At 49.1% G+C, this 13,356-nt stretch overlaps 1 protein-coding gene across 1 annotated transcript; it reads right to left on the reverse strand.

Annotated features, from left to right (window-relative positions):
- Nucleotides 1–504: 504 nt before the first annotated feature.
- On the reverse strand, nucleotides 505–12,525 carry LOC141473974 (C-signal-like). Its single transcript, XM_074161621.1, has 6 exons — nucleotides 12,336–12,525; nucleotides 4,019–4,070; nucleotides 3,574–3,761; nucleotides 2,989–3,144; nucleotides 2,002–2,112; nucleotides 505–1,257 (listed from the first exon to the last, which is right to left on the reverse strand). Exons 1-6 carry the CDS (start codon nucleotides 12,474–12,476, stop codon nucleotides 1,144–1,146), a joined length of 762 nt encoding a protein of 253 aa, XP_074017722.1. The 5' UTR covers nucleotides 12,477–12,525; the 3' UTR covers nucleotides 505–1,143.
- Between the last annotated feature and the right edge of the window lie 831 nt (nucleotides 12,526–13,356).

The following is a 13,356-nucleotide window of genomic DNA, read 5'->3' on the forward strand; positions in this document are numbered from 1 at the left end:
GAGCGTGGGGATGGCAGAAGGCAGCCGGACACCTCTCCTTAACCCCCCTTCAGCTCCATCCCAGGGCAGGGCCCGCCGTGGCTGCTGCCCAGGCACCGCCTGTTTCTCCTACTCACCTGCCTCTTGTTTGTCTTTTCTTACCCAAGTACAGGAACCCACCACCTTGGCACAGCATGAAAGTACCTAATCAGCTGGTATGAGGGAGCGACGTTGAAGCCAAACCCAGACTTCAAAGAGCTTTTTGCTTTTATCCCTACCTCAGCCAGAACACAGAGATCTTTTCACCAGCTGCTTTTAGTATTTCAGACCAGACCAAGGGTCTGCCTCAGTTACACGTACACCCCACCATGTTAAACCCATCCAGCCCCAAGGAGACAGCAATGGTTTGAGTTTCTTCCTGCCAGGTAGAAGTACAGTTCTCTGCTCAGGGAAGAGAGACCTACAAAGAGAAATCTACATACAGGTAAATCAACTGAAGTGGTTTAGTAAACAGACTCTTTGTTTAAACAAGACTTTATTGAAGACACTTTAGAAGTGTATGTACAAAACAACATTCCCACCCCCATATTAGGATGTTAGTCACCCACTGGGAACAAAGCAAGTGCCCAGTGTGTGCTGTCAACCTGGGGACGCTCAGAGCTTGCCGAGGAACCTGCAGAAGTACCAAATTCTTGTAGTTTAGAGCTGGGCAATTTCAGCCTTGGCTCAGTTAGGACTGAAGGAAGCCTTTTCCAGAGACATGTCTCCAGCAGAGTGAACATACTGGAATCTGACAGCCTACACTGGCCTTACTCTGAGGTCACATCATTTACTTCTGCAGAGACCAATAGACCCACTTTGGTTTTGGAAGCAAAGAGGAACCAGCCCCTGGATTTAACTTGCAGTTTTTAATCTATTTTTAGATGGTTCTAGGAGAACCCCATCACTAAGGGCACAGTAGTATCTGCAGGAAGCATTAGAACAGAGCAGTAGCAATACCAAGTAGAAGAGTCAGCCACCTCACTTTCCAAGTACACCTAGAGGGAGGCTGGACATCAGACTGGCTATTTCAACTAGCGTATAAGAAAACCCTAGAGACACAGACATTAGTGGCACAAGTTAAATAGCAAGTGACATGCTGTTTCTGTAGCAAACTCTGCATTTCTACCACGGTAGAGTTTCCCCTTGCCAGTCCAGGAAGGAACCATTTTCTTTTTCACCAAGACGATCCAGAACAGAGAGAATTCCTGGGATAGCCTCTTGGACCTGCATGGGAGCCTAGAGCAAATCAAGTTTTGATTATTACTGGGAATATTCTACAGAACAGGAACAAATACACTTAAGGAGTTACTATAATCAAGTAGGATGTATCTTCATGTTTCATAGTGTGCCTCTGCAACACATGCAAGTGTGTACTGTACAGTGGCTTTTTTCTCAAGAGTTGGTGTTGAGAGATATTAGTTGTTTAGCTTAAATAAGTAAGTTTTAATTAGAATAAATTACTTAGGGTTATCATATGGTGTGATTTATGCTGTTTGCCCAGCTTTACTTGACATAAGAGAGATATTGAGATTTGAGATTTTGCGATTCAGAGATTTACTGAAGCCTTTAGGCCACAATAGAGTTAATTTTCGTAGTGACTTTCCTAGCAGCCAGTACAGTGCTGTGTTTGGTCTTTTAGCATGAGGATAATGTCGATAGCACACTGGTGTTTTGGTAGTGTTTTCCCTAAGTCTGGGACTTTGCAGTTCCCTGTGTTCTGCCAGTGAGTGCAGGTGCACAAGAAGCATAAACCAGAAGATAAGGAGGCGACAACCCTCAGCAGAGACCGCAAATCAACAAGATAAGAGCAGTCAACAGCCGGCCTGGACACAGAGAGAATCCAAGACGGTGTTAGAAGACCCCCAGGTGTGTGGGACTGCTGGGGACTCCTTGAATGGCACGTGAATGCTCGGGCAGCCACTTCTCCTTGAACAGTTGTGATGAGTCATACTTTCACATTTTCAGAGAGTTGTCACTTACCATGTTTCCGCCCATGTCTGTCTGAAGCCAGCCTGGGTGCAAAGAAATGCAGAGAATTCCATCCGATTTCAAGTCTGCAGCAAGACATCTGGTGATCATGTTCAGTGCAGTCTGCAAGAGCGGAAACCATCTATGAGTTTTACAAACCTTGAGCAAAACTTCAAGCCAAACTAATTGACTTCCAATCAGCCAAGCTAATTCCTTCCACCATGCTGTCTGATGACAAATGAAAGGGCAATAAGAACATCACAGCAACTTATCCAGACTTAGTGGGGGCTTCATTCTCAGAGCTATCTGTTAAGAGAAGCATTGTGAAAGCTCTATCACTATCAGCCTAGTGCCCAAAGATGAAACTAAGTTATGATGGAAGACAAAGTAGCATTTGAAACTCTTAAGGAGCTGTGGGGAAAAATAATATTGACATAAGGACTCTGTTTTTCTGCAATAATCACTACACAAACATTCAGGTTTTTTACTTCTGAACAGGGAAAACAAGCATATTAACAGCTTATGAGTAGGTGGTGTAGGAGAAACTGTATGTCTAATCTTGACTATTTGTCCAAACTCACTGGATGTGACAAAACTAAAAACTCTGCTTCTCACTAACTAGCATTGCCACGTACAGGTCAGCACACCTTTTGTTGGGTTTCATGCCTGCTGTCTTGCTGGGACTGGAGAGGAACACAACTCATAGGACACATTTGATGGCACCAGTTCTTTGCCGAATGCCAAGTCCCTCTGCAATGGATCTATATCAGAGTAGTGATGGCAAACTTGTGAGCCTGTTCTTAAGAAGTCAGCATGCTTGCTCCAGATGTATGGTTTTCACAGGTCCCATTTCCACCCACATGAAGACAACAACAATTCCAGTTCCAGCCTATCCGAGGAAGTGCTGCACACCTCAGATGATCGTTTTAAGCTCAGACTGGTCTTTAACTCACAGGCCTGCCCTAACCCACTGAGCACAGCCCAGGGAAGCCAACAAACCTTTGCTATCCTGTAGGGGTAGACCTTGAGGAACATCTCATTTGCCTGGACGAGTTGCATGGAGGCAGCAAGAGAGGACATATTGATAATAGCAGCTCTGTGGCAGCCCATTCCTGTGCTCAGCTGGGCTGCCTTCCTCAGAAGGGGTAGAAACGCCTGGGAAAATAAGAGTGTTGTAATTTCATCGGCTTGCTCTTGGCCCATTTGAGGCAAGCTGGACTCTCAGGCTGTGCTCTATGAATTGCAATACAACTCTTTGGCACCAGTACAGAACAGTGATGGCTCCCCAGACAAGCTGACCATAGGAAACCCTTCTATAACAGCCAGCTGTAAGTAGCAAGGACCTTCAGTCTCTTCTGCCCACCTCCTAACCCGACCTGTCCACTGAAGTGACCTCATACCAAATGGATTTAAATAAAGAGAAAGATCCTTGATAAAAAGGATCTCTTGCTGTTCTCTAGGCATGCAGTTTGATATCAGACCTGTATCTGTGCAGTTCCAAGCTGGCAAATGCTTTGGTTACACATCAAGCTGAAAAAGCCTCTTATAGTATCAGAGATGAAGCACGTTCCTCCCAATTCTTACCTTGGTGACCATCAGCTGGGCAACTGTGTTGGTTTCATAAATGGTGAGCATTGTCTCTGCTGTGACTTCTTCCAAGGAAGCAAGCACGTTGATGCCAGCATTGTTAATGAGGCAGTTCAGACCTTTGTCTCCCACAATTTCCTCCACTTCCTTGACTACTTTCTTGATGCTGTTTTCACAGACCACATCTGCACAGAGGAGCCAAGAACAGCCACAGCGAACAGTGAAACGTGTGGTTCAAATACCATCTCTCACTGTACGACACATGAGATAACAATGCTCAAAAGACTTTACATAGATTAAGTTTTCCCAGTGTTATCTTAAGATGAAGGTGATGGGTTTCAGCTGCTGGGGGTCACATACAGCTACTGACCACCCAGGAGACCAGTTTCTTTAGATGCATTCACCTTAGTTCAACATACTTCTGTATAAGCCCTTTACTCACCCAGTTGGAGGAGCTTGATATTGCTGTATTGCTTGCTAAGCTGCTGGAGTTCCTATAAAGAAGAAATTGTTTGGGTTATCTTTTATATAAATATATATATCCCTGTCTATTACGTAAAACAGTTTGAGATCTGCACCTTCAGAACTGTAACTGCCATTTGTTTTCATAATAGGACCGAAGGCAGTGATACTACTTTGCTTTCCTCAGCTTTCCTGAGAACAAGATCAACTGCTCCAAGAAACTGGACTCTTCACCTGCTTAGTCAAGATAGATTACAGAGGTAGTTCTCAGTGTGTACAACTCAAGGGTGTGTTTGCAGTGTAACCAAAGGTCTTCGACCAAGCGGGTACCGTTGCCAGTTCCACAGCAGACCCGGCGCTCAGACTGCATTCCAAACCAGGAATTCCCTACTTCTGTAAGAAAAGCATAATTCTCCTGAAGCTCAGCTAGTGCTAGACACCAGTTCAGGGCAGCAGGAATGCTTAGGGAAAGCCATTTGGAATTACTGCTTGCAGGAAAAGTTTCCTAGCAACTTTCCCATGGAAATTCTGTTTCCCAGCACTCTCATCAGCTTCAATTCTTGTAACTGAAGGTAAAGCACACATTAAATTGGTTACATACACAGCAACTGTCCACAAGAACAGTTCTCTCTGCTAGATGGCTATAATTCAGTCATCTACTACCTCTCAGTAGAGGAATGATTAGTGTTCCTGGATAAAATTAGTACTATAGCGGTGTTGCTGCTGGACAAAGTGTGTCCAAATTGGATTTATAGGCCCAGCTGGAATACTTAGGTTTCTGTGCCATGTAGCCAAGTGGGAAGTGTGGCCAAATGCACCAGATGGATTACATACTCCCAGCTATGTTTAGGAGAGTGAGAAAACCTGGCCAAACATTCCAGCTCAAGTAAATCCATTTCTTTAGGAGCCCTTTGGGAAGAAGGGTCAGGGGCGCTGATTTTGAAAGAATACTTCTTTGCCACTTGGAGGCACTTGGGGACTTCATGTCCTCTGTCAAGCTATAACGCATTACATCTTTTATCTCAGTTCATACCCTGCAGGATTCTCTCCAGGCTTGTTTAGAAAATTTGTTTTCCCGCTGAGGACAATCTACAACTGCAGTTAAAGCTATTAAGGGGAGGGGGAAGGAAGGGGAACAAGTCAGAATCACAAAAACAGAAGACATTCCTTCCCCTGGATAGGGCTTAATGGGACTGTTTTCAACAGATAAAAGGCCAAGAACACACTATCTTGTTTATTGATAGTCAGGCATGAAATAGTTCTGCCATGTCAAGGCCTGCAATAATTATGTGGCTTTGGACTGTCCGCTGGACTTAGCTTGACAATATCAATTACTCGATAATGAACTCCAGAAGTGCTCTGGCTTCTCGAGGTTTGTTCATTTATTTATAGTCAGATCGCTTTACTCTGCGACAGAAACAAGCTACTAACTTTTGCTGAAAGGCCAGAGATGTTTTGTGTAGTGAGAGCAACCGAGAGGCTTCTGAAGTGACTGTTATGTTCAGTTAGGAACTCTGAACACTGTAGCGTTAAAGCATTCTCGAGAACATAAACAGCATGGAATTACAATTGCTGCATGCAAATCGGGTTTAAAATTCAATGGTTTTTCCATTTAGTTAATTAGTTAACAAGTGACTCCCACTTCAGTGTTTTAAGTTTCTCAGAAGCAGCTCCCAGGCATAAAGCTAACTTATAGACAGCTTTGGTCTTCAAGAATGTTACTCCACCTGACAAGCAGAAGCTGAAAAACCCAGTTAGGAAACCTAAAAATTGGAGAAAAGCCTATTCTTTCCCTACTGTGACTAGAAGGAACATGCGGAGGGGAGGACCGAGACAAGTTCATGGCAGCGCAATCAGACGTGGCCATTTCAAGCCACCAACCACGTGTCCTGCTTCTCCTCTTCCCCCAGCCCAGGTTGTTTTGATCAAAGAGATCAAAAGCCTCCTGTGTCCAGAGAACTCTGCAAATATCACTGTAATGCATGAATAGACTAGTTATGGACTCCCCACCCAAGGGATAAACTTTATTGAAACTCTCTGTGGTCATCTGTCAAGTGCCTTGTTTTCCCCCATTAAAAACAAAACAAAACAAAACCACCCCACTAAGACAAACAAACAAAACCCCAAATAACAAACCTACACCACCAGAGTTGGCTGCAGGGGTTTTTTTTGCAGCAGACTTGTGCTCGCTTTTTTCATGCCAACAGGGTAATGCAGAGACACTGCACCCTGGACAAATAAATTAAATCCCTGGGAAGGCAGGATCTCAAGCAGAGTCTAACCAGAGCCAGTGGAGCCCATAAGGCAATGCAAACCCAAGAATCACAGAATGATATGGGGTTGGAAGGGACCTCTGGAGATCATCTAGTCCAACCCTCTGCCAAAACAGGTCCACCCAGAGCTGGGTGCTCAGGGTCCACCCAGGTTGCACAGGAACGTGTCCAGGTGGGGTTTGAATGTCTCCAGAGACAGAGACTCCACCACCTCTCTGGGCAGCCTCTTCCAGGGCTCTGCCACCCTCAAAGGAAAGAAGTTCCTCCTAATGTTTAGATGGAGCTTCTTATGTTCAAGTTTGTGCCCGTTCCCTCTTGTCCTGTCACTGGGCGCCACTGAAAAAAAGACTGACCCCTTCCTCTTGACACCCATCCTTTAAGTATTTATAGGTGTTGATTAGATTTCCCCCTCAGCCTTCTCTTCTCCAGACTAAAAAGACCCAAGTCCCTCAGCCTTTCCTCCTCAGAGAGATGCTCCAGGCCCCTTATCATCTTTGCAGTCCTCTGCTGTACCCTCTCCAGCAGTTCCCTGTCCTGAATAAGCGAGCTCATCGGCACTGCAGCTTTATTTTACCATCAGTTTAGGCAGTTTCATTTAAAGGCAGTAGGTACAGCCAACGTATCCCAGACTGAGTCAGCTTTAGTTAGTGCACCGCGATAGATAAAAACAAACAAGACGAACAAAACCAACAAAAAAACCACAGCACAACCCCCTAATACTGTGTTTAGTGTCATAGCCCTCAAAGTGCCCTGCACCTGAAGAGTTACCCCTGGGAATCAACTCCTAGGGATTCCAAGAAAAATTTTAAGCCCGATTAGCATCTGTTGTTTCCTGCTCGGCAATTTTAATTACAATTAACAAAGAGTCAGCCTACTCCCATTTAAAGAAGATCCTCTGGCACTCAAGGCTGCAGATACGGACTCATCAGGACACAGGATATTTATTGCCAGATTTCAACCAGGAATGTTATGTTGTCCTTGTCATTTAGCAAGATTTACTTCGCCTCCTTTATGAAAGCATTATTCATTTCAGTTACAACTCTTGGAAGGAGCCCGGCCGTACTGGGCCAGTTGGAAGCAATCAAGGCAAACTAACAGCCTGGAGGCGGCTTTGTCAGGCAAAGCGTACTCGGGTATCTGTTCACATCATCCCGCCTGTGCTTGGGACGAAGTCAAAGATGTATCATATTTGCCCTGTGTCTCTGAGACAGGCTATTCAGTATGACAGCGTACAGCCAACTTTCTGTTCGACTGTGTGATAGCCAGACTGCCCCAAATCCACAGCCCTCGCTGAGTCAGGAGGAAGCCAGACCTTAATGCTGTAGGAAGTGCAAAATGCTTCCAGAAAAAAAAAAAAAACAAACCCCCAAAACCAAAACCAAACAGTGCAATAACCCAAAATTAGAAAGACTTCAAGAATGCCCCCTTTGCCTGATACAGCCCAGCTGTCTTGCCAGATCGCTGCTCTAAAGACTGCCCAGCTGCTCTCCCCGAGAGCAGAGCACATGGCTAAAATATGCTAGTAAAGAAAAAAAAAAAAAAAACAAGACCAAAAACCTGACAGAGACAGTGTGCAGAAACACTTCAGCGAGAGCTCTGTGTCTGAGGAGGGAACAGACCCCGCACTGTTAGTAACACTATCTCCTACTTCAGAGGAAGGGAAACAGCACATTAAGCCCTGGAAGCTTTCCAGGGCCCAGCAGAGGACTCTTGAGCGGCGAGGAACTGAACGTTTTCTTGTTCACCTGGGAACGTGCTTGGGCTTACGGGGCAAGCAGGGGGAACAGGAGATGCTCCTGTCCCGAGGTCCCACACGCGGCTCTCGGCAGAGCCAGGCTGAGTATAGGAAGCGCCGCAAACAGGATTTACACTGTGCCTGTCCACATCCCATCACCTACCTCCCTTCCCCAGAAAGCCACCTCTTCCTTCCACACTTCAGCAAGTCCGAGGGGGGACTACAGGGGCTACACCATCATTAGGTGTTGTCTTAGACTTTGGGTCAGGGTTTTTTTTCCCTTTTATAGGGAAGCAGGATGGGGGAAGAAAGAGCGAAAAAGAAAAGCAGGAGGGGTGGGGGGAGAATTACAGATGGGTTTATGAGCCCATACAGGCTGCCTAATAATAACTGTACTGTGGTTTTGTCCATCTGGAGTGCAAAGACGGGACGTCAGGTTTATTTTGCAAAAGATTTGTAGCTGCTTCCACTCTCAGTGCTGGAGCAGCCCAAGCAAAGACAGATCAGAATCCAAGTGTGGCTGAGGGAGTCTAGTATGGTACTTTTCAAGGAGGGGCAGCGGTTATCTAGATGCGCCTGCAGCCCTGCTGCACGTTATCGTGTGATCTAAAGCCCATTTGTTAGGCAAATGTTCTGCGGAGGCCACCTAGGAGCTCTTCAGCGCAGGAACTCAAGTTATTACAACTCCTGCCAGCACAGACTCACATGCAAAAGCCTGCAGCTGTTCAGCATTATCCCAGAGTTAGCAAGTTACGGGAGACATGCTGCTTTCTGTAGTAAGCTGGGGAAAGCCGAGTCAGACTCTTCCCCAGCATCTCCTTCTAAAATCAGGTCCTCGGGGGCTGTCTGTCCACTGTTTGGAGGACTCCGAAGTATGCAGTCACCTGTGTAACAGCGTACGCTCTGCTGGGAGATTCTCTGGATAACTGTCTGCAGCCTGGGAATTGCTGCTGACTGTTGTCCCCAAGATGGGTGCTGGATTTGCCAGCAGCTAAGCATATTTAATCACTTTTTCTCCAAAAAGTGGAAGATTATTTTTAAAAGGGCTTTTAATTTAAGCTCTTCCCATCCCTTCTCACCCCGCCCCGCATTCTGCAACAGGAAAATGCTACTCTTCCAGATCAGATGAGAGCAGAACTTGAGAGAACTGCCCAAAGTTGCTGTTCTCCAAGATTACCCTCTAATCCAGGAGAGGAATCGGGGGGTCAGTGCGTTCATATTAAGGAAGATTTTTCATATGGTCACTTACCACAGAGCAAAGTGGGAGGAAACAAAATTAGACAGCTTGAATCACCATCCAGAGAAAAAAAAAACCAAGCCCTGACAACCCAGGTGTGCAGAGAAAAGAACAAGTCCCTCAACTTCACAGCCCAGTCTGTGTGGCCAACAAACGGGTCTTAGATGGGCAAAGCCCATTTCGTGTGCTCTAAGACAAGTCTGCAGTGCAGGAACCTGACCTCTGGGGTTTCAAGATTTGACTGGAAAGTCAGCGAAGGCAGAGTTTTCTGTCTGGGAAAGAAAAACAAAACAAAACAAAAAACCACAAAGAAAAGAAACTCACTGAACCTTTGCCTTTCCTTACCATACCACGCTCAAGCCATGTTGCCAAGTTGGATCCGAGCTTTGAGACAGTGGGTTGTCTACAGTGCTCAGACTCATTGCCAGAGGCTGGAGCAGGTCTGTGCTTGCCCTCTGCCAGCCAGAAGGACTAGGGGCTCAATGGAAACGCTCCTCAGACGGTCAGAGGGTTTTGTGCCAGCTTTATGCGTTGCAGATGGGACAGACGATACCAGTGAGACTACTACAGTACCTTTAGCAAAGATTTCCCTTCCCTGTGGAGCTTCCAAACCCATCTGTTAGAAATATGCTTTCAGCTGGCTGCAGAGGTTTCTATTGATGTGCTGCCAAAGCACAGCACATGGCCTAGAGGTCCTCACAAAGAACAAAAACCCACCCTCATCCACCAAGGACAGACATTGCCTCCCCCCCCCCCCCCCCCAAATAAAAGCTCAGGATGCCCCCCATGTGGCCTGCAGAATCCCCACTCGGGGTTACTGGAATGCGGCTCTTGGCCGGCTTCCTGCCTACAGGAGACACCGCTGCCAGCAGTCTGTCCAGGCTTCTGCTGCTGCAAGCGAGGAGCGACCCAGGCTCTTCCCAGGCACACTGCGCTACTTGAAGGCTATTTCATCTTCTTGTGCAGGCTCACCAGCCTTTTTCCTCCAGATTTTTAAGTACTGGCAACACAAAGAACCTCACAAGTTGTGTTAAGGTACATCCATGTAATGTTTCCTAGGAAGTTCTTCCTATTGAAGGAACCATTTGGCTTCTCCATGTAATTGATCCGAGAGCATCATCATGAGGAATCACGGCTGAACACAAGGGCCAGGTGGTGAGAAAGAGATCCTCGCTCAGCACCGGCCAAAGCAGCTTTAGAACAAACAACTAAGCAGGGAGATTTCTATCTAACAACAGGTCATATGTCTCCACTGGTTTCCTGTCCCACTGCTGCTCCGCACTGTTGTGCAATCACTAATAGGAAATACATCTGGGACAAACGCCAGATCTCGTAACAGGAGTTAAAAGCGAACAGAGCGGTAGCAAATACCTGCTCGGGAGCTCATGTAGCGCAGAAGGGGGGCAGAAGGGGGGGGGGAAGCTGCAGGAACCAGCTCTGAAAGGCAGGCCCTGCACCAGAGTCCAGTCTCGCTGGACTGTTTCTCAGCCATTCGATTCAGAACTATCCTAAACGTGCCTTTATGCTGGAGAGATTGTTTTGACAGCAAGAAACAAAATTAAGACTTTTTCCTTCGGTTTGATAAGCACCTGCAGAGCAGCACGGTGCTACTGGAGGAGTGAGCGGTGCGAGTGCAGGCATTACTCACCCTGTGCCACCATCCTCGAAGGGAGCCCCAGCACCATCTTTTTAAAGTTTTTGTGTAGCTAAGCAGTATCCACCATAAAGGAACAGACGTAAAAGCTTTCTTTACCTCTGCACTCGCCAGGGAATTAGCTTTTCGCTAAGACAGCTTTGTGCCGCGCTTGAAATAAATAGGGGAGATGCAGAAGCAGAGCTTTTGCTGTCAATTCTCCTACCGAATGCCTGTGGCAACACACAGGGGTTTGAAACAGTCACGGAGCTCAGATTCTCACAGCTCTGGAGCACGAGAGATTTCCTAGGAAAGGAAGAGGTTGATGCCTGCGTGAATTGCTGCGCTGCCCTTGCAGCATCTCCTTGCTAAGGAGAGCCACGATCAGACTGGAGATGCAGCAGAGGACACTAGTGGCCACAGAGCGAGCAGACTGATAACCCTCATTATCAATTTGCCTCCCAAAAGCTCAGGGAGCGCATTTCATTTGTCTGACAGTCATTTATAACAGTCGAGGGATGGGGAAGGAGTCCAGACACATTACTGCTAGGCTGTAGCGGCGGGAACGCCGGCTGAAAGGGGAACGGTCTGCAAGTGAATTCAGCAGCAACACGTAACAAAAGCTACCACGTTTTCAGCAGAAGGCTCTGGTCCCTACCCAGCCAGGAAGGGCATTAAGAGGAGTGTTTAATCCCCCATTCATTGGGGCCCCCTCACTTGTTGCAAGTCCATCAGAAAAAGGGAAGAGACGGACAAGGCACAGCTCCTTCTGGGAACACACACACAGCGTAAAAGAGACAAGGAAAGCCCTAACAGGCTTCACTGGGAAGGCTTCTGGGGGACGGACTGCTGCTGCGGGGCTCCGGGTCTGTGCAAAACTGGAAAAGGCCAGGAGATACTTATCTCCAGCTGCAAATCCAGGGAGAAACTCAGGGGCTGGAGGAGGTGGCTGGCAGGAGCGCTTGAGATGCTGCAGCCGTCCAGCCTGCCCTCCTCCTCCTCCTCCTCTCGGGAACACAGAGAGGTACCCGAATTGCCATATCCCGCTCTCGTTTCACCTCCAGCCCCGGAGACTTCCACGGCACCGGCTCTACCCGCCCCCGGGCCGGAGCTCAGCCCCAGCTCCCACCGGCCCCGGGCACTCGCTCGCAGAGAGATGCTCGACCCGTTCTGCTCCTCCAGAACCGCCTTCTCCTTCTCCTTCCCCTCCCCGACAGCCCCCTCCGGGGCCACCGCTGCCAGGGGGCTGCCGAGATCGTGTTCCTCCGGGCTGCACCTCCAGCCGGGGAGAGAGCCCCGGCAGCCCGGGGGGGGGGGGGGGAGCGGGGGGGTCCCGGCACCGAGCGGAGGAGGCGCGACGGTCCCCCGGGCTGGCAGCATCCCCTCCCGGGGAGCCCCGGCTCCCCCGCCCCGCTTTACCTGCGCCTTCTCGGGGTACCGGCAGGTCGCGAAGACGAAGTCCGGGGAGGGGTCGGCGGCTGCGAGCCCCCGCACCAGCCCCAGCCCGATGCCCCGGCTGCAGCCGGTGATGAGCACGGAGCGGCAGCGCGGCTGGGCCATGCTGGCTCGGCTGGGCACGGTTCGCTCTGCTCCCGCCGCCGTTCTTAACCTGCGCGGCGCGGAGCCGGCACCGCCGCCCCGATCCCGCCCCCGCCGCCCCGCCCGGCCCGCAGCCTCCCCCGCCGCCGCCTCTCACGGCCGCTCTTCGCCTCCCGCAGCCCCCCGGGGGGCTCGGCTCCCGCCTCCCTCGGCGGGTCCCGGGGCGGGGAGGGACCGGCGGCTGCGGAGGAAGGCAGCCCCCGAGGGTCGGTGTGGGCTTTGGGAGGATGCCGAGAGCCGCCCAGCCAGCCCTCGGCAGCCGGGGATGTTTCCCCGAGTTTCTCTCCCTCGTCCCCTGCCCCGCGTTCAGCAAACGACGGTTTTCCAGCAGGGGATGATAAATCCCTTCTTCCTTCTTCTCTCGCAAAGATCACGAACCTCGCTCGCCTCCTGTAGAGTTACCCAAACGCCCCGTTTCTCAAACTTCTGCAGGGAAAAAGCAGACCCCTCCTTGTCCCCGCAGCCCGAACGCGGCTGCAGCTCTGCGGGGCATCGCCTGCCCGCTCCGTAATCCTCATCCATCAGACTGACACAACTGGACGAGGCTGAAATTGCTACCCCCAGTATCGAGAAGGCGGCAGGAGAATGGAGAAAAGCTGTAAGTTCTCTAAATGGGGTGATGAACCCACATTTCCGGACCCGTCCCCACATCGCTGCCGGCAGCACAGATCAAGCAGCCTTTTTGGGGCTGTCACGAGCATTATTTTACTGCTCGTTCTGCATTTGTGGGTGATCTGTTCCCAAAAATCGCTACAGGAACTCGCCTTCCTCACACCTATTACCCACCGAGCTTGCGCGTGCTTTCCCAGGTAAATAATCTATTATTGATCTGCACAGTCAT

This window comes from Numenius arquata, chromosome 20 (genome assembly GCF_964106895.1).
Source record: "Numenius arquata chromosome 20, bNumArq3.hap1.1, whole genome shotgun sequence".
In the NCBI taxonomy this organism is placed as follows: domain Eukaryota; kingdom Metazoa; phylum Chordata; class Aves; order Charadriiformes; family Scolopacidae; genus Numenius; species Numenius arquata.